This window comes from Nannobrachium achirus, assembly GCF_963921795.1.
Source record: "Nannobrachium achirus genome assembly, chromosome: 8".
Lineage (NCBI taxonomy): Eukaryota > Metazoa > Chordata > Actinopteri > Myctophiformes > Myctophidae > Nannobrachium > Nannobrachium achirus.
In genome coordinates this window covers 31,543,245-31,568,050 of record NC_137817.1, presented here as the reverse complement: position 1 = coordinate 31,568,050, position 24,806 = coordinate 31,543,245, and the positions used below count along the sequence as shown (strand labels likewise).

Sequence of the window (24,806 nt, the reverse complement as noted above, 5' to 3'; positions counted from 1 at the left end):
GACACGGAGGCTGCTCTATATTAAGTGCCTAACAAAGATTCAATTCATGACTTTCCAAAAAGTCTCACTCTGTAGTCATGAGTGCAGGTGTCTGTGAGAACAAATTACCGTGTGTCTCTTCCCCAATTTAACATTTGACAGTGACTTAATACTGTATGATGAAAAACATAGAGGAATCCGACATCATCACGAAACAAATCATCATCATTCATTATGGAGAAATGAACTGCTTACACATTTACCACATACACAGTATCCACACATGCAGGCACAAGGAAATACATCCACATATATACTGTATCCACATGCACGCATACAGGGTAAGTAAGGTCACTGAGTCCTTCAAACTATAATTCTGATCACTTTAGACTTTGCCCTTGAAATTGCGCGCACACACACACACACACACACACACACACACACACACACACACACACACACACACACACACACACACACACACACACACAGTATGTATATTAAGGCTGGGCGATATTAGGAAAACCTTCGATATTTGATAACGTTGTTTAATATCCTGATATATCGATATTACTCACGATATTAGTAAAAACAATTGCATTATATAGTAGTTTTTTAAAGTTTTTCTGCTTTAGGTCCACTGCCTGCCTAACCCAGATAATGAATAGCATATCCATGCATGCACACTGCACAGTACACATAGAATAAAGGAATTAAATGCCTTATTTCTATTTTCCAACAATGGTTTTATTTAAATAACCACACCTGGTTACAGATGGACTTCTTTTTTTCATGTGCTACGTGCATGCATAGTGTCTATTAATTAGACACAAACACCAATACCTCATTTCAAGCCGTCTTCGTCGATATGTACACTTCGCATGTTGGTACCTCGATATCGATATATTTTCGATATATTATAATAATATTATTATTATTATTATATTGCCCAGCCTTAATGTATGTAATACAATATTGTAATATTGTGTAATATTAAACAGACTGGTCTTGGGAGTGTTGACGGAGGTCTACTCTACCTGTGCTGCTCCATGGCCTGTCTGTTGTGCAGCTGAAGCCCACATTCACCACAGCACAGCTGGCCCTGAGCCTGGCCCTCGCGCCTCATCCCTGCCGCAAACTGGCCCAGTCTGCTGAGGAGCTCCCTGTGGAGCAGGCCCTGGTGCAGCAGGCTGCCGTAGGCCCTTGGATCAAGCGGCATCGCCAAGGATGGGGCCACCGAGACCGACACTGGCATCATCCCCTCCTCCGGGTGGCTGGGAGGCATGGAGTACAGGGAGGCCAGATGTTTCTCAGCTATCCCGGGGAAGCCTTCGAGAGAGCTCCCCTTTTGGCCTCCGTCGTCCTGGCCCGAGTGTAACCCCCGAGCGCTGGTGATCACGCTGCCTCGGAGTGGCGTCCCCGGGCCCTCGTCTCGCGGTTGTTCAGACACGCAGCCCACTTCCCCTCCACTGGAGGACCTGCCCTCGTAGCCGTTGGCCTCGTCCACCTGCATGCTCTCCGTCTTGATGCTACTGGCTGGCGCCAGGGACGAGGTCATGGCTACGCTGAAATGCTGGCTGTGCTGGAGAGCCACGCTCTCCCTATCGATGTCTTTGTCCGGCCTGGGGCTCGACAGGGGAGCCCCTTCAGTCTGTTGGCCGGGGGAAGTGCTCTCTGTCATGTGACACAGCGCCAGGTGATGGAGGGCAGTGGGAGAGGTGCAGTTTGTCCCGTCCTGTACGGAATGCTTGTTCTTGGCCATCAGCATGTGCCTCCAGTGCCTGGCGCGGCTGTGGTCGCTGCCGTGGTCTCTCACCGCAGCCACCTCCTCGCTCTCCTGGATGGTCTCCAGCACCTTCAGGCACTGCTCCTCCAGGTACTCGATCTCCAGGATCTCGGCGGCGTACAGGAGGTCGTCCAGGTCCTCGGCGGTGGCCTGCAGCGAGGCCGTGTAGGCGTACTCCAGGATCTGCTGGAAGGTCTTGGGGGACAGGAAGTCCAGGGCGTAGCGCCGGCTGTTGCGGTGGAACAGGATCTCGAACATCTTGCTGGTGCAGGCCAGCACGGTGCGGTGGGCCGGGAACTCCTGGCCGTCCACGGTGATTATGACGTCGCACAGCGTGCCCGCCAGGCGCATCTGATTGGCCCGCTGCAGAAGCGTGCTGGGATGAGTGGGGTTGTGGAGCTGAAGGACACCCATGTTTTGTTAGACCCGTATCCACTCGGACCCCTCGCTGAGTCCACGCATGAGGTGTGGCTCTCACCTCGCCTTTAGTTTGTTGTGTAGGTCTGGGAGGAAGTCAGGTGGACAGAGAGTGAAACATAGAGTCACTGTCGGGCAGAAACCTCGTATCTCTCAAGTTTCAAATTGGTACGTTTTTTTCGTAAAGTAAAGCCCTGCTTCATCATACAAGACTGTCGCAGAAAACTAGTGAAAATAGCAGGTCTACAAGCACACAACGCCTCGTGTGCGAGGCGTTGTGTGCTTGTTGACGTCTATTTTCACTAATTTAAATCGCTTTTAAAATGATAAATACAAATGAATGGTTTTGGACATACATGGTTTCTACCCGACACCAACAGAGCAGAATAACTCTGCTCAATTAAATTAAGAATTTAATTGAGAGGGAATTAATGCATGAGACTATTATGTTGTTTTTCATAATCAAGTAGGACTGCTTAAAATGACAAGTCATAGAAATACATAATAAATACAATATTTCCCTGAATTATAAGATCTGACTTGATAAGCCTACAGTATATGGTTTATAGGCTATGCCATGTAACCAATTCAATATAATTATTAATAATGAAAAAAAAAAAATAACATAGCCTAATAATCACAACAGAATGCAGAAACAATCAGATTGGTGTACATAGGCTACGCTGCAAGACCATTTGAAAGCGGTAGTGCTGCTTTAATAAGGTCTGCAATTTCTATGTGAACGGATGCCATCATTCCTTATAGGTCTATCAGCCGAGCCGACACCTTCAACAGGTAGCGCACATAATTATTAGGCTATTAGTCATAGTTCTTTGATTGATTGATTGAAGAATTTATTAGAAGTTTGCAATAGAAAAAAGTACAGTTTCATGACAGTACAAATCACTGGTACAAGGTCAACTAAAAGGAGATCCTAGAAAGACGAGGCTTATTTCCACAGGAACCACACTTTAAGTATCTCATATAACATTGAAAGACAGACGGATAGAACATAGTACTTTATCTAGGATAATATCAGTTTCAAAAGCATAACATCAAATACAAAAGGCAGAATACAAAGAAAAGGGGGGGGGGAGCATGGGGGCTTAGTCTATTTACAAGTCACGGGTTACGAATTCGCATGTTTATTGCGCCAAATAGCTACGTGCCATAAAGGAGCACTAAGTTATCAAACTATCAAAAAAATCTTACACAGTTAGATGTCAATATAATCATGACATGTGTGACATGGTTAATCGTTCAGTTCAAGAATAGAAGTGACAATCAAAGTAGCCTATAATGATTGGCTCCATAACGCTATAATAATCGTGGACCACTCATCCAGCAGTGATGCTGATAGGTTACATCCTTGGTCCCAACTATCCGCAACATCAGAGCGCATCAGGTGCACACACACACACCAACTATAGAATCATCGGGATAAATCACTAGATTTATAGGCTATACTGCCTAAAGCTATACTTATTCCCGCAAATGACCACCATTCTGAAATGACAGCACGGTTTGATCATGAGACTACGTGACCGAATCAAGTTTAAATTTCCCAATTTCAGCGGCTGGACAAACTTCAGGCATTCTCAACACGTCTGAAATGGCTTATGGCTAGTCAATGACTATAATTAAACTACCACTAAGTAGCATATGGTATGTAAACATTTTGCATAGTAGCCTATAACAGTCTGTGTGAAAAGTAGCACATTAAGATCAGATTCAGGACCACCTGTATAAAAATGACCAGTCTGGGAAAACACTGAAACAGAAAGCCAGTCATGTCCTGTCATGCTCCTTACCTCAATATCCTTCCGTCTCCACTGATAGCGTTATTATCCAGGCAACATCGTGGTTAGGCATTTCACATTCACAGTACCCGCTCCAAACTCACTCCTGCTCCAAGTAAGCAAATCATCACCCTGGCGACGTCACTGCTTTGAATGATTGCCCTCTGTTCCTTTGGTTCTATGAAGGCTGCAAACAGAGACATCTACAGGGCATCTGTAACAACCTGGATGCCTATTGCTTAATCGATGCCCTGGATTGGAGAAGGCACGGAAATTGATTAATAAATCTGATGAGGATCGAATACATTTCCATTTAAATGGCCCAACTGACAGAGATGATGAAATGGACTGGGAGATAGAATGCCATTATACTGGTCAAAATTTAGGCTACAGCTAAGTAGGTTATTGACTGCTTAATCCGTTTTTGGGTTTCCGTAGCATTTGTCAGCACTGTTGTAACCTAGATCAGTGTTTGTAGAACTATGATCAAAGACAAACATATAGGCCTATATTGATCATTCCATACATGTCAAAAAGAGTTTATTTGACTTAATAGAGCAGCTACTGGGTATTACAAACCAATAAGTAGGCCTATAGCCTATGGATTCAGCTTTTTAACAGACATACATGTAGCCTATTTAGAGTGTGTTAAGTACCCTAACAATTTCTGACCAACAGTATTTGCAGTGTAACAGTAACCATTAGGCAGTTATGGCTATTCCGTGACATGGCATCAATTAAAACCACAAAAAGGTATTTCCTGCCACCTAGTGTTGAGAATATTCCACTGCATCCACACTCCCCATGAAGAGTTTATGCAGGTTTTGTTCAATAGAGAGGGATTAACCACGTTCAATCTGGCATCCCTATTTTTGGCATATAGTTATAGGTGAACATTAGAAAAATAATAATATCTAAGAAAATATGTGTGTTATGAGCTTGTAGCTAAGCTATTTTCACTATCTGTCATACAACGTAGGGCTTCGCTTAAGTGGTTAAGGAAAGAAACCATTGGACAGAAGATATGTGGTTCAGAACCATGTTTTATTTTGTAAATGGGTTATCACTCAGATTGAACACAACAGAGACCTCTGAGTTTGACCCAATAAAAACAAAGGGACCATCCAGAGACAAGGGAAGAAGGTGGTCTGACAATTGCAGATAAATCTACAGATTAAGGAAAGACTTTTATTATTACAGCAATATACTATAGACTCTTCTTTACTTTATTTGGCATTACAACAACTACTACTACAACTACTATATCATATTTTAGAAAACAAAATGTAATCTTTTGCGTTAGGTCGACCACCTTACTCCCTGCCAATGGCATCCTAAACATGACACTCAACTCTTGGTGGCTGCTGTTGTACAAAAGACAAAAAAAAAAGAAAAAACGAAAAAACAAGAAAATTAATTTAAAGACCACGTTACATAACACTCGAATAACAACTGGGGAGAAAAAAAACTTGGTATATTTATGCCAGAACAAGCCCAAAGGTAACACTCATTAACTTAATATGAAATCTAGTTTGCCCAAACAAACATGGGCATATCTATTTGTCATTTCATTACACATTATGAAGTACTGATTGAATTCATGCCAAGACTCATAACATCTCATCCCTTCACTATTAGTTGGAAATAGATAGTGCTGTGACTGGAGACGGACAGTTTCATACACTACACGTGTTAAAGTTACCACATTAGTCCATTTTTGTTTTCTTCTAATTATACAATATAAAAAAGAATAGGCTTAATCTCTCACGACAAAGCTATGTAGATTATTATAGAAACAGATGACGAGACAATTTATTGATACACAGTCACAGTGCACAAGCTTGCAGGCAGGAGTGGAAAACAAATCTCTAGCTTTAAACAGTACAGAAATGTGTTTCAAAGATGTGCTCTAAAAGCACAACTTAAAAGTTATGAACCCTGGCATCTGTTCTGCTCTCTGAACGTGGAATAGTTATTGTTTTATAGAAGCAGATGCCCATTGTCATAGTTGATGTTCAACAGCAACAGAGGTGGCATAATATATTTAGTCCAAGATTATCAGACATTCATTTGGTTCAGGGCTCTCTGACTCTTGATAAGGAAAGACTGGTTTGGCTGTGATTTTCCGCTACTCTATGTGAGCGTGTTTGTTCTGTGAGTAGCCACTTGCTATTTTATTTAGAGACTTAATGGAGTGATACCTGCCAGCTATAGTTCAGGCAGTCACCTCGAGTCACTCTTCCAGACACTTGGGGCTCTATTTTCGTCCATGCCTTACCTCTTATCCCTAAACTCTTTGGCAATTCTTTACTATTTAAAAACATTTTTAGATATTTCAAATAGCTGATCTACTACTAGCTCACAATGTGTCGATGTAGATTGGCTATTTGAAGTATTTTAAAATGTTACTAAAAATTGTAAAAAATAAAAATGGAAAAAAAGGCAAAGAAGTTTAGGCATAAGAGGTCAGGCATGGGCGAAAAATAATAGCTCATGGTACACTTGTCACTGCAACACACATCAAATGCCCCCTTTGTACAGAGTCAAATCCTCAGTATTAATGTATCAATTTGTACACTCTCAGAGATGGATCGACACAGTGCAATAAGATGGTCTATTTAAGATGTGAAATCCTCTCGCTCACTTTCTCACTGCCTGTGCTGCTGCTCCCCTCCTCAGATTGCAACCGTTCCTACAGTACATTTCATCATCCCAAACTCCACCCCAGCATCCACCTGTACGCTCTGATTCTACATTCCCCCCAGGGAAAGTTTATTAGTGTCACTCCCTGCTATCTCCTTTGTGAAGCTTTTTGCAGGATGTGACGAGTTCACAGTCTAGACGCTAAAATCATCTACAGTACTGCCACTCATTCGCAAAAGATCTGACTGTTTCACTGGAGTATTTTGACAGAAATCATTTGTATTATCTCTCAGGAAAGGCAGGTATCAGATCAACAATAAAAAATAGTAGATCCCAAAAAAACCAAAACAGTAGGAAAAAAAACTCATATAAAACAGTGACAGTAGAACGGTCCCATTAAAGCTTGTTTGCTTTGGGACAATATTGTGTTTCATTCCAATGGCCAGAAGAAGCGCAGGGATAATGACTCTTCCTGAACATAGGTCCGGGTTTGATCAATAGTGGCATTACTTTTGAAGAGATAAAACATCTCCATGAGTAAAATAACAAACCTCGCAAACAAAGCAAACACTTGCAGGGAAAACATGCAAAACAAGCAGTTAAATTATATTAGCCCTCAAACAATAATCCAAGATTGAAAAATGCAAACAGTTTTTATATTTAAACAATGTAACATGAAAATAAAAGATAATGATCTTGTCCTTTTTATTGTCTTTGTTCCAGGAGTATCCGGTGTATGGTATGTGTAACTGCACTCCAAACTCTAACTATATAAAAAGAAATATGGTCTAATTTAGGTAATCTCTTTACATAGCCATCCTTATAATAACAATTTGTTCTTAATTGACCCGACTCGTTAGCAAAAAGAAAAGAAGAAATAAAATAAAATAGAAAAATACAAATAAATCTCTTGTAATCTCCTGATAAATGAATATTCCACAGGCATAGCAAACAAACCATAAATAAAACCAGAAGTGACAGCACAATCAATGCTCAAATCAATCTACTGTACAAGGGCATGTTGGTCAGAAAATGCAGTTAAGGGCACTGGAAATGAAAACTCCTGCAGTGTTTCCTGCTGTTGCCTTGAACATTAAGAATGGGCCGGGGCTTCCCTTCCCCATCATGCTTTGTTCTCGGTGGCATTTGTCTGTATGACATTGTTGTGTTCTGCAGTGAGATCCATCAGAGGATTTGTTAATTCAGCCTCCTCTGCTTTACCTTTCTCATCAGAAATTATGTTCCTGAAACGGAAAGGAAATAGGGGAAAGTTAAAAGTATGTTCACTTCTAGCCAGGAGAATATTCATTTTCAATAAACCAACACCAAAATTGTTAACGTCTTTGTAAAAAAAAAAAAAAAGAAAGAAAAAAAAAAAAAGAAAGAAAAAAATATATACCACAGACATCTTGAGGACACACAGTAGGTACATTATTTAAATACATAAAAAAAAGGGGGGGGGGTGCAATAACCAAGATAACCTCTTGTGTCATTAGTAGTATTGACATTTCAATACCAACAATATATATTCCCTAGTTCAAAGGGAATGTGATACGACGGGCCGGTGACTGTGATGTATTGAGGTATATCTCTCAGCAGTGAAGCACACAGAGGCTAGATGCAGTCTTCTGTAGTACAGAGCAGGGCTAATACCAGTGTCTGGCCTCCCTTTGAAGCCTTTAGTAAAGCTGTAGTCCTTAGTAAGGACTGAGCCAACATTCAGCTATCTATCTGGAATAAAATAGAGTGCTACCAAACTAAATGACTGCAAAGAGACATACTAGGAGGAGCCATACTAGAGAACCGCGCACACAGGCATAAAAACATCACCATCACATCTCTTCAACACTGCTTCACTCTAATCGTCACAATATCATTACCACAATTTACCATTACAACATTTCATCTCTTGAACTATGTGGCCAATGGCAAGATGCAGTGGTGAATGAAAGGGCAGTATACAGTATATTACACACACACACACACACACACGCACGCACGCACGCACGCACACGCACGCACGCAGGCACGCTAACACACAGACAGAGATAAACCTCTAGAGGGAGCCATACTCGTCGTTGACAGGAGGAACAGCTTTGGCCCGAGTCTCTGATGCCTCCAGAGCCGAGCCTGAGGCAGGGAAGTCTGCTTCATCTCCGTTGGGCAGGAGGGGTTGGGCAGAGGGGGGGCTGTCCAGGCTAATAAGATCTGCTTGTGGCCCGTTTGCCAACTCTATCTCTAACTGTGTGCTTTGGGGTTCAGTGAGGTAAGGGGGGTTGGTCAGGTCGGAGGACAGGAAATCATACGTGGCGGACGTGAGGTCGTTAGAGGCAGGCGTGTCAATGCTAGCTGCACAGGAGGCGGGGTCAAATGCAGGTGCAGTTATTACCGCTGGAATGGGAATGAGGATATTTGCATCTAGAGGAACAGATTCTTCTGCGTCGAGGACTTCAGGAGTGTTTGGGGCAACAGCAGGAGTGCTGGTGGCAGTGGGGATGTGAGGGATAGGAGTATCTGTTACAGTGGTTGCATTATTGTCAATGTCTTGGTCACTAGGCATATCATCGCCAAAGAACGTGCAGCTGGGACCACTGGCATCAAGGCCAGACATACTAGAATCGGAATGTGGCTTAATAGTGGCAGTGTTTGCAAGCATGGAGGCAGTTTGTGCTGGTTTCTCTGTGTCTACGGCTACAGGCGGTGGTGGGGTGGAACTATCAGTGCCAGGGGGCTTAGGTGCAGGTTTCCTGACCTCTAGATTGGGTGAAGCGGAAGGAGAGGAGGTTGCAAGTGGCGATACAGGGGGGCTACCTCTAGCAGCAGCAGCCATCGCCAGGAGTTTGGGGGAGTTCCTACGCTTTGGTGGTATAGGCGTCGTGGGTTTTGGAGATTCAGCAGTCCGTTCAGGAGGAGGGGTCATTTTCTCCTCGCCTCTCAGGGCGTCATTCCCTCCTTTCTCTACAAAGGGGGCCATTCTAGCCGTCACATCCGAGGTGGAAATCAGCGATTTCGGCGGCGATGTGTTAGACTCTGGGGTGGGGGCTGGCGCCGGGACAGGGGTGGGTGAGGGGTCATTAGCTGGAGCGGAAAGGCTATAAGTGAGGGTGGTGGTCTCGCTACTGGGGCTGTCCAGGGCAGGGTCAAAGGTTGCAGTGGCTGTGTCAGAGTTGGTGGCTACGGAGGAGAGGGTGTCCAGTGCCAGAGCAGCAGCGTAAGCCGCCAGCCTGAGAAGCAGGAAGAGAACAGAGACACACAGACTAGACACCAGGGTGACTGTGACAAGAGGAAGGGTGACTAGGAGATGCATGCAGCAGAGGGTTTGGTTGGAGCTCTAAACTTAAACACAGACAGCGTAACAAAAGCAATGACTATCAAGCATTAATGACAAAAAAAGACAAAGGGTTTCATGCTGTGAGTGAACATCGAAGGATACAGCCCATACACATGGCGGTAGCTAGGACTAATGTACTAAAAGCACTCAAGTCTTTCTACAGAAAACTACAGCACCACACATAACCACCTTAAAGGTTTGATCAGTACCAGTGACACGCAGTGGTGAGATGTGGCTTACTCATGTCATGTTGTCATTATGGCTTGGTGGTATTTGGCCAAACACACAAGAGTACAAAAGCCTTTCCATGTCTTTAACTGGTATTGCGTCAACCTTGACAAAATGAAACAAACTCGCCAAAGGCTGGAGAAGAGACTGGAATAATCTCAAGAAAAACATAACAACAGTGCCAAAAACAAAACCAAATACAAATGACCTTGACAAAACTCTGCACAGTTTAATTGTGTGAACTCCACTTCAGAATCACAAATTAAGAGAGCATCTCATCTCTTAAATGTTATTTTCCATAATGTGTACTGTAACTCAGTAGTTGGGTCAAATCATCTTCCAATTCGTTAAGGGGAGGGTGATTTTGTAAAGTGGAGTGTATTAGTGTACAATGTACAACACCGAAAAAGAAAAACTCATTCTCTACTCACTCTGGTTCTGTTAGGGGTGTGGTCTCATTCGGTTCTATTGGTCCTCCTGCATTGTGATTGGCCGTGCACTCATCCTCTGTTCTCACTTCCACAATTGGTTCTTTCGACTCGTCCTTTCTGTGGACAGACATTTTGTCAACAGATTCTACTATTTCATAAAAGGGACATCCATCATGGCACAGGGAGCATTTAGTTCCATCATCCCAGTGGTCAGGCACGTGCACACATAGACATCAACGGTGGCTTGAGCCCCTGCCCTTGTATCCATCTGTAAAAAGTGCCCTCTCGAGACCATGAATGCCGTTTTTACTATGGTGAAAGAAACGCAAATGCCCCCCTTTCCATGCCATTCCTGAAGGGGCATTCAAAAGAATTGTCTTGTCTCTCCTGAACTTGAATTCAGCATCTTATGTTGAAAGAATCGCCGTCACCGTGTAGCAATCCATGCCGTTATACCACATCTCCAGTATTCACTTGATTATGCTTAGTTTAGTGTTGTATCAAGCACCGAAAATAGCCACGCTGCAACGCGTTGTGGTCTGCTATTTTCGATGTTTTCACCAAAAGGTCATTTTGGAAATTTCAGCCCCTGCCTCTCTAACATTCTCTGCACATCCCTGCCCGTGGTCAGGCATCTTTGACATCACTGCCGACCATTTATCAAAGCATACAGTAGTTTGAAACATTTTTAGATTAGATTCCATTCATTTTAGTCCGGTATGAAGATCAACTTGCAGAGACTTGCTTGAGATAGGTAATCGAACACACTAAATGAAAAGTCTAGCCTGAAAACAATCCCAGAGGGGGAAAAGAATATTTACTTAAGATTTATTTAAAATCCATGACTTATTAACGATTCAATGCTTAGCAAACATTGACTCGGTTATTCTTCAAATAGTCACTCAAATACTCGCTTATGGGAGAACACCCTCTACGGTCTCCCATAAGCAAGTATTCTCTCGCTGCATATTATCAAATAACCAGGGTTACGTACGTAGTTATTCAGTACAGTAAAGTAAGCTCAGTAATCTTGTAAGCATGTAAACATGTCTGAATGGACAATGACAATGTACAGATGCCGGTATGATCCTTTATGTAAGAGTTTATTACATGCAGAAGCTGTTTATGTCAATCTCTTCTGCTTTGTGTCCAGACTCGTTAGATCTGCATCTTCTTAAGACTAATTAACAGTCTGAAAAGTGTCGTGTTTGACAGCCTATCACCATGAGTGTGGGTGAGGTCACATTCAGCGAATGTTAACCCCAGAATAGTGACACAGGTTAGCAGATTTCAAGTCATACTCACATGAAAGCAGCCTTGCCCTCTTCCATGTTGTGCCCTTTGCTCCCAGTACCCGACTTTCCACAGAGGCACATGATCAGGCCGCATTTATTCACAAAGTAACAGGTAACGTCCACAGCCAGGAGCAGTAGCAGAAACGCTACCACAATAATTCCTGCGATGATGCCCATCGAAATAGCCGTCTCCTCCCCCATATCTGCTGGAAAGAAGACACACATGACAGCTCTGAAGACGACCTGCGCCGCAATGCATTTTAACAGAAAAGAGCCGTAAAGAATATGATACCATGGAACTGTAGCCACAAATGGTAAAAAGAAAACGTAAAACAGAAACTACTCACCTGTTATGAACACTGATATTATGAGCGAGATCTCAGCATGTACTTAGATGCAATGTGATGTATTTGTCTGGAATGTTCTGTTAAATTGAATTATGAACCACTATAATCTTCTTCATTACACACGTGCTGGCAGATGAGAAGAAGTGCTTAAGGATTAAGCACGGCATTAAGCGCCTCAGAGTAATAAAGTACAGATGCATTATATATTAAATCACATTTATTTGATATTAGAATAATGAAGACCAGATGAAAGCTTGCATTACATTTTATAAACACAACGTGTGTGAGGCTAATCAACATATCTCAATGGGCTATGATGTGTGATCACTAGTTGTGTCGAAGATTATTTTGAAATCATAGCTGAAGATAGCAACACTTCAATATAAGCCTCTTCAAACGGTCACTTCATTTAAGACTGAACTCTAACAAATGATTCATCACAGGAACAGGGTCTACCGGTAAACATGGCCAATTTGCTAACAATGTATAAAACGCTGGTACTTGTGAGTGAATATGGATATGTAATATGTTTCTTAGTAATCAGCAATTAATTGCATATCAACAACAGCACATATGATGGTTCTGTGTGCAGTCCATCATCATCATCATACTGTACGTGTTTTTGTTCTCAATCATGTAAAAGTGTTACAAATCCTTACATACAGATCATACACATCATTTTGTGAGTGAAAAACAATATACATCTTTTATGTAAACGGACATGATCAGCACTCGGCATTCGCTCAGTGTTCTGTATACACAGTGCTAAGTTGTCATATAACCACTTGTTTCGATTATGCTAATGTTGATTACTGTAAACCAGCACTCCTTTCTGTGGTCTAGTACAGTGGTTCTCATCCTTTTCAGGCTGTGACGCCCCAAATAATCATATTTTAACTGCCCCCCCCCCTTCCCCCATAATGACGAGCACTAGGAGTTGAGGAATTACATTTTCTATAACACAGTTCTATTGTGAAGATAGCAGATCTACATGCACACAATGCCTCGTTGAGGCGTTGTGAGCATGTAGATCAGCTATTTTCACAATTTCTGTCTCTAATATTTGACAATTTGGCCAATGTTTAAGTAGTTATTTTAGAGGTATTAATAGGTCCTTTAATTGTCACTTTAGAAATGTGCATATATACCCTCTATATACACTTGAACTTTATGTTGGTTTGTTTACTGTTGAGTGAAAAAACAATGTTGCACATTAAGTTAATCATCTGGGGACCCCCCAAAATAATTTGGCGACCCCCCTGGGGGTCCCGACCCACAGGTTGAGAACCACTGGTCTAGTACTGAGGGCTAGCTCTGCTATGCTGAGCAGAGAGGAGACAGAGGATTCCATTGCCTTTGGTTCGTACATCTGTCTGGGCACCTTTCTCTGCCCGCTGACAGAGACGCGTCTGTCTCAGACCAAGTCTGCATAATGAATGAAAGCATCCAGAGAGACAGCCAGGCCAGAGAAAGGCAAGCGTTCCTCTACAGTAAATGTGTGTAAACTGAACTCCCCATGAACTATGAAAGCAAGAATATTGCTATAAGGAGGGGTAGAATGAGTGACACCAAAGTGTAGTATGTAAAACATGAACAACCCTGGTCGACTGAGTAATGAACACAACGCCACCACAACACCCCCCGTATACACACAGGTCAGGAGGAAAGTGTTCACGTGGCCCCACCACAGCAGTGTCCAGGACCAGGCGAGAGGGCAGGAACATTGAGAGAGAGGGAACACAGAGAGAGGGAAAGAGAGGAAAAGGAAAGGGGGGGAGGAAATAAAGGGAATCAAAGAGGAAAAAGAGATAAGGGTGGGCGGGTGGGACAGAGGCAAAGAGAAAAAAGTGAAAACATGTCAAGTGTGAGGAAAAAAAAGAGAAAATTAAAAACGTGCAAAGACAAGTTTCCCCGGTCAGGGAGGAAACGAGGAAATGAAAAACAAAACAAAACAAAGCAACCACTAATACAACACATCAAAGCAAAAGCACAGCACCAAAGGGAAGACTACACAGTTATACTGATGGCGACTCGGTGGTGAGTGAGTGGGATAAGCAATCAGACTGGGAGATGAGTTTGAAAGGAAAAACAAAGGATTGAGGGAGGGACATAGGTGTGCTTCAGCAAAGCACTCCAGAATGTTGGGATGCTATAGGATGACTCTGGTTACACAGCTGTATGGGTCTGCAAGGATCTGCAAGCTTTGACAGAAAAACCTCCGGATTGCAGCTAGGAGCTCAAGGTTAAGCAGGAGTTATGGAAGACCAATCTAAAATCAAGTGCTAAAACAGGCTCATTCCACACATGGACAAAGTATCCAATCAGTCACGGTTATTGTACAGAAAACAAACCTGAGAAAGACACTGAAATAGGTCTGAGGAAATACTTTCCTATTAGTGGAAAGAGCCTATCCCCGTACTGAGAGACCAAAAACCATAACTCTTTCAAGAGGATAGTCACAGACTACTTAGGAGACTACTGCAAGTGGGATTCGGCTTGCACATTCAGTTTAAAAATTAATGCTGGCGCATTGCTTTCCAGCAAAGAGTTTCTTTTCCCCTGTGAGATAATTTTTTCTGTCAGTCACCCCCACATGAGCAAGCGGAAATGAGAAGCTCTCACTTCAAGTGAGTTTTGAGTTTGGTCTCTCAGTCTTTGGTTCAGCCTCAGTGAGAGTGCTGTGAGGGATTATTGTAGGTACCTGGGATAGCAGCTGGCTCCGTGGCGGTCCTGAAAGACACCACCCCTGGTTGGGACCTGCCCTTCTGGTTCTCCGCTACCACATAGACATCATAGTCTGTGTCCCAATCCAACCCGCTCAGAGTCACGTGCTCACTGCCACTGGGCAGCCGGATCTCTGGTTTCCACTCTGACGCGTGTTTCTGAGGGTACAAGGAAAACACTTACTTTACTAGTTAGTGATCAGGTGACGTTTTGAGAATTAAGAACAGAATTGTCATGTGAAATGTGACTGTATATTATTTTCCATTAACATAACATATCGTTGTTGTCGGGTGGAAACCTATCTTGTATGTCCAAAACCGTACGTTTTATCATTTTAAAAATGGCTTAAACTAGTGAAAATAGCTACAAGCTACAAGCGCACAACGCCGTGTTGTGAGATTGTAGATCGGCTATTATCACTGGTTTTGTGCGACAGTCTTGTATGGTGAAGCAGTGCTTTACTTTACAAAAAAACATACAAATTTGAAACTAGGAGATGCTGTTCAGAAACCCAAACTTACGGGTTTGTAGCGGACAAGGTAATGCATGATAGGTGAGCCACCGTCGTCCTGCTTGATCCAGTTGATCTTGAGGGAGTTGCCTTTGGGTTGAAGGACCCCCTCCAACTTGACCTGGCGGGGCTTCCCTACAAGCACAGAAGAAAGACCTAGTTAAATGTCACTTTCAAAGATGGAGAGTTGGTTAATAGTTTACAAGCGTTGGAGATACATTTCTGTGGTCCCACCTGTGCCTTCAAAAATATGGAAATAAAAACATGGTTAGAAATAAAAAGAAAGGTTCAATATTTGAAAATGGTCTTCCACACTGTCTTCTACTAATTTATGTCTTGAGTGTAATAATCCCATTGACATCTGAGTTAGCCTGAGCTTTTGGGCAACATTTATTTGATTTATTTATTTCAATAATGACTTTCACCAGCATCATACATGGTGTTGGGACAGGGCGACTTGTCTCGTACATATAAATATTAGTTTCTAGCCTAGCGATTAACAAGCTTGTAGTGCAATTTATTAGGTGGAATGTGTATGCAATATAAAGACATGAACATGAACATTGCTAATGACATCTATTAACTTATGTGACTCATTCACTGTCATTTGTTATTTGTGGTCTGTTTGACTAGATTGTTTGGACATGTTTGAACTTCCAACGGAAATATATCAGAGACCCATTACAGGACCACAAACAAAGAAGGAACTGCATGAAGGTTAATGTCCGTTATGATAAAGCAATGTTTGTGTCTGACATTACATCATTGTGTGTACTGGTTGTTGCTTAAGCCCAATGGTTAGTTGTTTTAGCCTCTAATTCAATTTTAAACATGATAATCATGGTCTAGCAGTGCTAAAGACATAATTGATGTTCACACAGTGGCCATGTTGCTCTTATGTCATATTCATACATGAAGGCTGGCATGTGAATATGGTCATTTTGTCCATTAAAGGTTTATAAAAGAAATGCAGAGATTGCTGATCTACGACTACGAGCTCACAAGGCACCGTGGCACAAGGTCTTGTGACCTTGTAGATCTGCTATTTATGTGTGACACTGTGATACGACTAACTATAAAATATTTAAGTGGTTAAATAGCCATAATCATAAACTCTGGGCTGCTTGAATTTATCCTGCTGAGGCAAATGGTTGGTTATTAGGCAAGCCTGGTATTAAATGTGTAATAGACAGTGGTGGACAGTAATGAAGTACATATACTTGAACACTGCACTTAAGTATACAGTATATAAATACTCTTATACTTAGTATAGTATTTGTACTTTACTTGAGTATTTGTATTTTTGGATACACTCCCCTACATTTCAAAGCCAAATGAATTAACTATTTATGCTGTTTTAACTTGCTTCAGATCTGCTATTTTCACTATTGATATTTTTGGTACTTTTGAATACTAATGATCATTATAATAGAACCATTTTTGTCTACCCTGTCTGTGTCTCAGAGGAGGGCTGTGAACGGTTCAAAAATCCAAGCTAATAGAAACGACAGGCTTTCTATTCCTGGAATGTTAGCATGCCATGGAAGCGATTGTTAAAAATAAAAATAAATAATCTTGTTTTTTTGTATTTCACACAAAAAATAAGGAAAAGATAACTGCTTAATGATGATGTCACTGGTAGGCGGGTTTCTGAACTGTCCACAGCCATGCTATGAGACAGATCAGAGATAGGTTGAAAATGGGTGAAGTTGTCATTTGAAGTATGTTTAAAAGCAACTACTCCAGTACTCAAATACAAATTTGACCAGGCAACTTTAGTTGAGTTAATATTTGACCAGGAGTATCTATACTTTGACTCAAGTACCGGGGTTAAGTACATTGTCCACCACTGGTAATAGGGGCTAAAGCTATCCTAGTGATGACACAGTTAATGTTATGATTCTCCGGTGAAGTTAGGATTCTTCTCATAAACGTCTGGAGCATCAAGTTACCTTCAGCTGGGTGGAGGGGATCACCAGCACCATGCAAGCCACACAACAGTCACATTAAATGCATGCGTGAGATTGGTTGAAGGGAAAGCAAGAGGAAGTAACATGAAACATATAATAAACAATAAAAGATGGAGAGAGAAAACAAAGTTAAAATACTTGCAGACACGACTGAAGTAGAAAAACTTAAAGAAATGTCACAAAAGAGGTTGACAGACATCATTAAAAAAGTTTAAGGTTTAAGAAGACATCGTACAGCTTTATCGTCTGGAGTAAAGCTTGGTGATTTACTGAGAAGTTTGGTTTTATCCAAACATAAGCCTTCTGAAGTGACATCAAAAGAATTTAAATTTAAAAGCTGCTGTAGTGTTGTTGCAATGCAGAAACAGCATACACTTTTCAACTGCATAACTTAATTTACACTTTGGTGAAAATACGTCATTTTTTGACACTTTTTTGTCAAATTTATGAATGAATGAATGAATTAATTAATTAATGACATTATGTCAATGTGAAATTCTTTACAAGAATTTGAAATGCAAAAGTGAGTAATGCTGCCATATACCATAGGTATTTGGGTGAAATAGGTTAAAATGCACAAGAATCACGATCAGGACATAACAGGCTACAGTACACATACTGTATCTGAAATCCACATTCGCTATACAAGGGTGTTGGTTACAGTGTAAGCTTAAACAGCACGGTGGATATACTGTATGGTTGTCCTATAAGGATATACATAGCTAGTTGAAAACTATTTATCTATACTTGTCACAAACACAAAACAATAACAAACCTATGTATCTATAGTCTACACAACCAAACAAACCTGTTTCCTCAGGGAAAAAACTAAATATGCCATCTAGAAATATGAAAGAAAAGATATTAGGCAAAATAAGATTTCATAAAGTGCATGTCCCATGTATTGACAATCGGTTTTAAAAATATACTTCAAAGTGCTGTGTTTGTGGAGGCCTATCCAGGTAAACTGTAAAATACCGTATTTTCCGGACTATAAGGCGCACTTAAAAGCCTTTAATTTTCTCAAAAAACTACAGTGCGTCTTATAATCCAGTGTGCCTTATATATGGATCATTCATTGACATTGACATTCCCTTTAGCACAGCTCCATCTGTTGGATGCATAACGCAACGGTAGCGTCTATTATGTGCGCCTTATAGTCAGGTGCGCCTTATATATTAAAACAGTTTGAAAATAGACCATTCATTGACAGTGCGCCTTATAGTCAGGTGCGCCTTATAGTCCAGAAAATACTGTACTCAGCATACCATTTGTTCCACACCATTTGTTCCACACTGGTTTTTTTTTGTCCCACCAGCACCTTCTATCCCCACAAAATCCTATTTCTGACCATTGTGTCCTTCTCAGCTTATGTAAGCAGGTCACAGAACGGGCTGTCTGATTAGCTTTGTGGTAATTTAGCCTCAAACCTTTTGAATAACGTTTTTGGGACAAACAATATGATGTTAATTACTTTTAAATACATGGTGTAGAACCTTTAAATTAGCCATGATGATTTTACTGTGTAAGGATGGCGAAAACAAAAAGATGCACTGTAAAACTTTTAACAAAATGTTATTTTATGATTTTAATGAGTATTAATTTAACGTACTGTATCTGACCAGTGCGATAAAAGTAATTATCTGATATTAAATGTACTCGCAGAAACAAACATTACACCACGATTTATTGTAAGATTATTATTATTGTCATTATTATAGGTTGTCGGGAGACAGCCAACTAATCAGAGCCAATTAGTGGTTATTTGGCAAAGAGGTTTGGTGTAGAGGGTAAAAACTTAAGAGCAGACTAAGTACAGAGTGAAAGGTCAAGTTTATTAAGTATTGACGGTTCAAGTGGTTAAATATCTGTAAACACAAATTGACATGAATCCAAAATACACTGATGATTGTGCTGTCAAACGATGAAACTATATGGAATCTATGAAAAGGTTGTGGGGGTCCCTGCTTCATCTCTCTCTCAACTAAGGGGTCCTTGGCCTGAAAACATTGAAGAACCCTGTTCTAGACTAGACCTAGAGCTATTAAATCATGCTCACAATCATGAGACATTATAGTTAAAACTAACAAAACATGTGTACTGGATGCCAGTTTCAAATGTACCCAAATGATAACTCAACTTAAATGTATTTAAGTATTTGGGAATACTTTGGTTCTTTGAAATAAACAACAAAGACTAAATTGCTAAATAAGAGGTGAGTTTATTTTTGAGGTCTTGTTCAAATTTTGATGAGCATCTCTTTAGCCAGAAGGGCAGTGCTTGTCACCTGAGGGATAAGCAGGCAGGGAATATTGACCCAAAACCAAGCTGGGATGAGTCATACAATGCTGCAAGACCATCTGTGCATATTTTCTCACATACATACAGTACAAAGATGTACAGTATACTTATTTCTTGTCTACTGGTGACCATTGTGTTTACACACATGTATTTAGTTTTTTCGGATGAGAGCAATAATAGTAATCCAAACCGAATCATTCATGATTTAGTAGATGAAACAACCATTTTCAGGGAAAACTAGGCCCTGGTTTAGAGGGAATAAAGAACTTACTTGTGTAAGAATAGCCTGATGGGTATAACATAAAAGTAAATCGGAAAAGAAAACATAATGGTAAGAATGTAGTAAAGTAATGTTGTAAAATGAGGGACACAAACGAACACTCAATGACAGCACACCAATTTCTAAAGCTTGTAATTCATCTCTGCCAGGAGATCACATTACTAATCACATTTTGTGCCGTTTCACGGCACCGGGTAGTAATTTCACTGCATACATCTCTTTTATTACCGTATTATTAAAGCATGACTCCTGGCTGAGATTTGCACTTTACTGAGCACACGTTTCTAGTTTATGCTTTATCGGTGGGTGTGTCATGTTTTTCACTTGAAAACCAGTGTGATCAAGCATAAATTAGTCGTAACCTATGTCAAACACACAAATACATAACAACATTTCTCAATTTCTACTCTACATGTAAATTCATCACAGGCTAGGACTCCAAGGTATTTCTCCTCTGACACAAGCACAACCAGTAGAGGGTGCTAAAACCTAAGGAATGGGGTAAATTCAAGGTAAGCCTTTAGAGAAAATGATTGCTGATGACTTGCTACTTTCCATGTCAATTAATGGTTTGTTGGCCTTTTTAAGCCACTATAATAATGAGCCTGATACAGAGCTCTAAGCTAGTCAATCTCAACTGGTGTTGCAATGGGACCCAAAGACCTCATTTAGTCAGTGGCGATCTATTCTATTGTGCTAAACCACATACTCTTCGTAGTAATTACAAAATTAATCAAGGAAACAATGGCTGTACAGTTTATGCCTCCAGTTAGGTGATATTGAAAAAATGTCAAAAGTGCTTTAGATTTCAATTACAGCATCCAAGCATGTGACACGGTCTTCTTACATAACGTGTCACGGTAAATGAGGGAAAACAAGAAATGTAGGAAAGTTCCCCTCCCAACAGACCATGAAATGTGGTGGTAAAAACCAAATAAGCACACTGACACACACCAGATACTGTAGCTGTCCGTCCAAATGCTCCGAGGCGGTTACACTGACTGGATGGGCCAGAGGGAAGGGGAGCACTCTTTTAGTTTTACCCTCTCAACTGAATACAGAATGGTTTTACATGCTTGACTTTTTACATCCCTTGAAAACAAGACAGGTGTACAGACAGCGAGGCCTTGAGGCTCGCGAGGTAACTAGCCGTCAGGTGAGCAAGTACCCATGCCGAGCCTCCCATGGCCTCAGGCATCCACCATGGCAGGTGGTCGTGGACGGAATTACACAGTAAAACAAAACAAGCGCTCCTAGTCCCTGCTGTGACCAGATTTGGAAATAGTTAAAATTTCACATTAATCGTGAGACTTGCAGTGAGAACTCAACTCTGCAGACTGGAGTGTTAAGTATGGTTTTCTTGCTTTTTCCCCACAGATGAAGACATTTACTTCGACGGTTGGGAAATGTGGGGGTAAAAATAGCAAATGTTCCCACATTTCCTGTTTTCATACATTTACCAAAACAGATGTACAAAATTGTTATCCTGCTACATTTAGAGGTTTCACTTCTGCTCTTAAAAGCAGCAGTAAATAAATTAACGATGTGTTGCGTCACAAGTTCCTGGTCCCTCCTCTGCAGACATACAGTAATAGAGCAAGGACTAGGTGTCTCCCTCAGCCAGCTCAGGTGTGGTTGATCCCAATCAGCCCAGTTGCTCCAAGCTGTTGAGATCTGAAAGTTCGAACATCCTCAAACCCAGTGTCTCCCAGCTCTACCCACGCTCCCCAGTCCTCTCCACCGGGGATCAACCCCCCCCCCCCCCGCCAAACTGTCAAAGATGGCCAAAATTACATAAAAAAGGTATTTTGAGAGAAAAAAAGGATACTATCCTGGCAAGTGGTGACAGTATCCTGGTATATATTTAACATAGTATTTTTCTTTTTTTCTTTTTTGTATTTCAAATCCTTTTTTATATATTTTTCGCCCATCTCTGCCCACTGTACCCTGGCACATTTGGCTACACGGTATCGGTCGGAAACAAACAATACTGTCTGGCAAGAATGGAAGAAAGGACCCAATACTTGTATTGACCTAGTGTACATCTGACCAGAATATATAGACCAAAAACTCCTGCATTTATAGAGCAATTACAATGTCCACCTTTGGGTCGCACTGCAACAACTGAGACAATGGTCTTTGTCAAGTTTTCACAAACCAGACAAACTTCAAGTAGGAAGTTTAGGATTGGGAGATTTGAGTTTGAAGGTCTGATTAAAGCCAAGGTAGAATGTCAAGGGGCGTGTGTGTGTGTGTGTGTGTGTGTGTGTGTGTGTGTGTGTGTGTGTGTGTGTGTGTGTGTGTGTGTGTGTGTGTGTGTGTGTGTGTGTGTGTGTGTGTGTGTGTGTGTGTGTGTGTGTGTGTGTGTGTGCGCGCGTGTCTGTGTGCGTGCGTGCGTGTGCGTGCGAAACTTACGGACAGGTTTTGTCTTGAAGGTCACAGCAGTGCTGCCTTCACCCTCACCCTTGCCGTTAATGGCTGACATTTTCAGTTCATAGTCGGTCTCGGGTTTCAGACCAGTGATAGTCACCTCATTTAGGAAACCTGTCAAAAATAAGAATGTGCAATCATTCATGAAAGTAGCCCACTGCACTTGACATTTGACGATTCAAACCAAAATGTTCCCATCTTACCAGTGGATCTACTGTATATAATACTGACCAAAAGTTACGTTTAATTTGTTGAATTTCACCTCCCATAACATGTTATTCCCTGGCCTAAGACCAGGGTTCATCAATATGTCCGTACATGGACAAATATGTCCGTGACAGTTTTTGATTTTATTTTTTACACAACATTATAATGTTCTTATTTTTATCATAAGACCCTCTGTCAAGTCTCCTGGGTTTCTTCAGAATATGTATGACACTTAATTACCTAACCACGCCTATTAGGAGTCCAACTAGTAGTAGTGGTTCCCAAATGTTTTATGTGCAAGGACCCCCTGAACTCTGAAAGTGTACAAATGGAACCAAATGGACCCGTACGGGCTATTTGGTTCCATTTGTACACTCTCAGAGTTACAGACCGGTTATGGTCATTCAGGGCTATCTCTTTATGCGTTTCTGGTAATATTTCTGTAGCGCCTACCCTCTTGGACCTCATAGGTCCTCTGCAGCCAGTTGCCTCTGCCCTGCACTTTCCACTCCGCCCTGTATTTGAGGACAGGAACCCCTCCAGAGGCCTCCGGCTCCTGGAACTGAACCCGTGCAGAGCTGGAGAAGGGCTCCACTTCCCCAATGGACGGAGCCGATGGAACCTCTGGTAAAGGCAGGGTCAAGAAGATGTACACATATATATACACTGTTACTATGATAGCTGTGGAGTGTGAATTTGTCACTCATGAAAAAGGAATTGTCACATAATTGTCACACTCTGTCGTTGCAAATGGAAAACACAAATGATGTATTTCACGACTAACAATGTGCAAAGCTATAAACTTGTCATGTCTGCTCAGCAGGGACTGCCAGTCTTGTAGAACTACTAGCTGAGTATGCAAAATTGTATCCCTGATAATTAATTACACATTGCCTCCATAGATATCCCCCCACCAACACACACACACACAGACACGCACACGCGCGCGCGCACACACACACACACACACACACACACACACACACACACACACACACACACACACACACACACACACACACACACACACACACACACACACACACACACACACACACACACACACACACACACACACACACGCCCCGCCAGCACTGCATTCATCCACACTACACAAACCCAACTCCTCCCTCTTCCTCCTCCTCTCACCTCCTGAGAGGTGAGATCTTTTTATTATCTATATTTCATATTTATACTTCCTGGCTGTCACACTTTTATTTTTGGATACTGTATAATCCCACTGGGAAATCCTGTTCTCAGCTCCACTCAGCTGATGGCTTCTCAGATGGTTATGGTGAGCGCTCATCAGTGTCTTGCTCAGGGACACAGAGCAGATAGGAGGCAGACAGGTGACCTTGTGTTTACCACACAGCTGCTCTATCCACTAAGTCAGTGGTTCTCAAACTTTGAAATTTGAAGGTCTCAGTGTACAAATGGAACCAAATGGACCCCTTAGGCTCCATTTGGTTCCATGTGTACAACTGCACACTGTCAAAGTTACAGACTTGTGAGGGTCAATTTAGACCCCCATAAAGGAACCTAGAGATTCCCTGAAATTTTTAGAACCACAGCACTATAAGGACTAAGCTTAGTCCAAAAAAATTGATTTGCACGTTGTTGTTTGTTTCTTACACATGAACCCTAGTTCATAATAATAGGGGAACATTTCACAGAGGGGACCCCAATGAAGTACTATAGCTTTTAAGTGGTTATTGTTATTGTGCTACAGTATGTACACAAGGTGGAAACCTTGTTACAATGTTGTTGCTCTTGCATTGAACATTTCAGTAACGTGTAAACCAGAGAAAAGGAAAAATGTTCCAGACATTTTAACAGGTAGTTTGGTACCTCTTCTTTAATGATGCAGGTCAATAGAAGCAGTGTGCTGGTATGTGAACCACTGCAAATACTGTTGAGTGGCTACAATAGTTTTCAAATTAACAGTTCATTATAGTTTTTAATTTAAGAATACCAAAGCATGTGTTTTAGAAAAACACCTTTGAGATGCCAGTATTGAGCTTTGCTTTCAGTGGGAGCTTAGATGTAATATTCCAAGATAGAAATTGAGATTAAAAAACATAAATGCGCTTACAGTAAACAGAAGGCATTTACGTAAGGAGACACATT

General features: G+C 41.5%; 2 protein-coding genes across 5 annotated transcripts in view; both read right to left on the bottom strand.

Moving 5' to 3' along the window:
• The window catches only part of zbtb16b (zinc finger and BTB domain containing 16b), a 30,691-nt gene extending 26,603 nt beyond the window's left edge, over nucleotides 1-4,088 (bottom strand). The window contains exons 1-2 of the mRNA XM_080732115.1: nucleotides 3,994-4,088; nucleotides 1,017-2,268 (exon numbers count right to left, since the gene is read on the bottom strand). Of these exons, the coding sequence (XP_080588241.1) occupies nucleotides 1,017-2,179 (1,163 nt within the window). The 5' untranslated portion in view covers nucleotides 2,180-2,268; nucleotides 3,994-4,088. The remainder of the gene's footprint in view (nucleotides 1-1,016; nucleotides 2,269-3,993) is intronic.
• A 918-nt stretch (nucleotides 4,089-5,006) lies between these two features.
• The window catches only part of ncam1b (neural cell adhesion molecule 1b), a 106,549-nt gene continuing 86,749 nt past the window's right edge, over nucleotides 5,007-24,806 (bottom strand). For 2 of the 4 annotated variants that reach the window (XM_080732400.1, XM_080732402.1), the window contains 7 exons: nucleotides 23,133-23,303; nucleotides 22,458-22,586; nucleotides 15,502-15,626; nucleotides 14,958-15,138; nucleotides 11,920-12,115; nucleotides 10,615-10,731; nucleotides 8,312-9,848 (listed from right to left, as the gene is read on the bottom strand). In XM_080732400.1, the coding sequence (XP_080588526.1) occupies nucleotides 8,681-9,848; nucleotides 10,615-10,731; nucleotides 11,920-12,115; nucleotides 14,958-15,138; nucleotides 15,502-15,626; nucleotides 22,458-22,586; nucleotides 23,133-23,303 (2,087 nt within the window). In that variant the 3' untranslated portion in view covers nucleotides 8,312-8,680. Of the gene's footprint in view, nucleotides 7,869-8,311; nucleotides 9,849-10,614; nucleotides 10,732-11,919; nucleotides 12,116-14,957; nucleotides 15,139-15,501; nucleotides 15,627-22,457; nucleotides 22,587-23,132; nucleotides 23,304-24,806 lie in introns of those variants that run through there. The other 2 variants (XM_080732403.1, XM_080732401.1) reach the window with 2 other exon arrangements.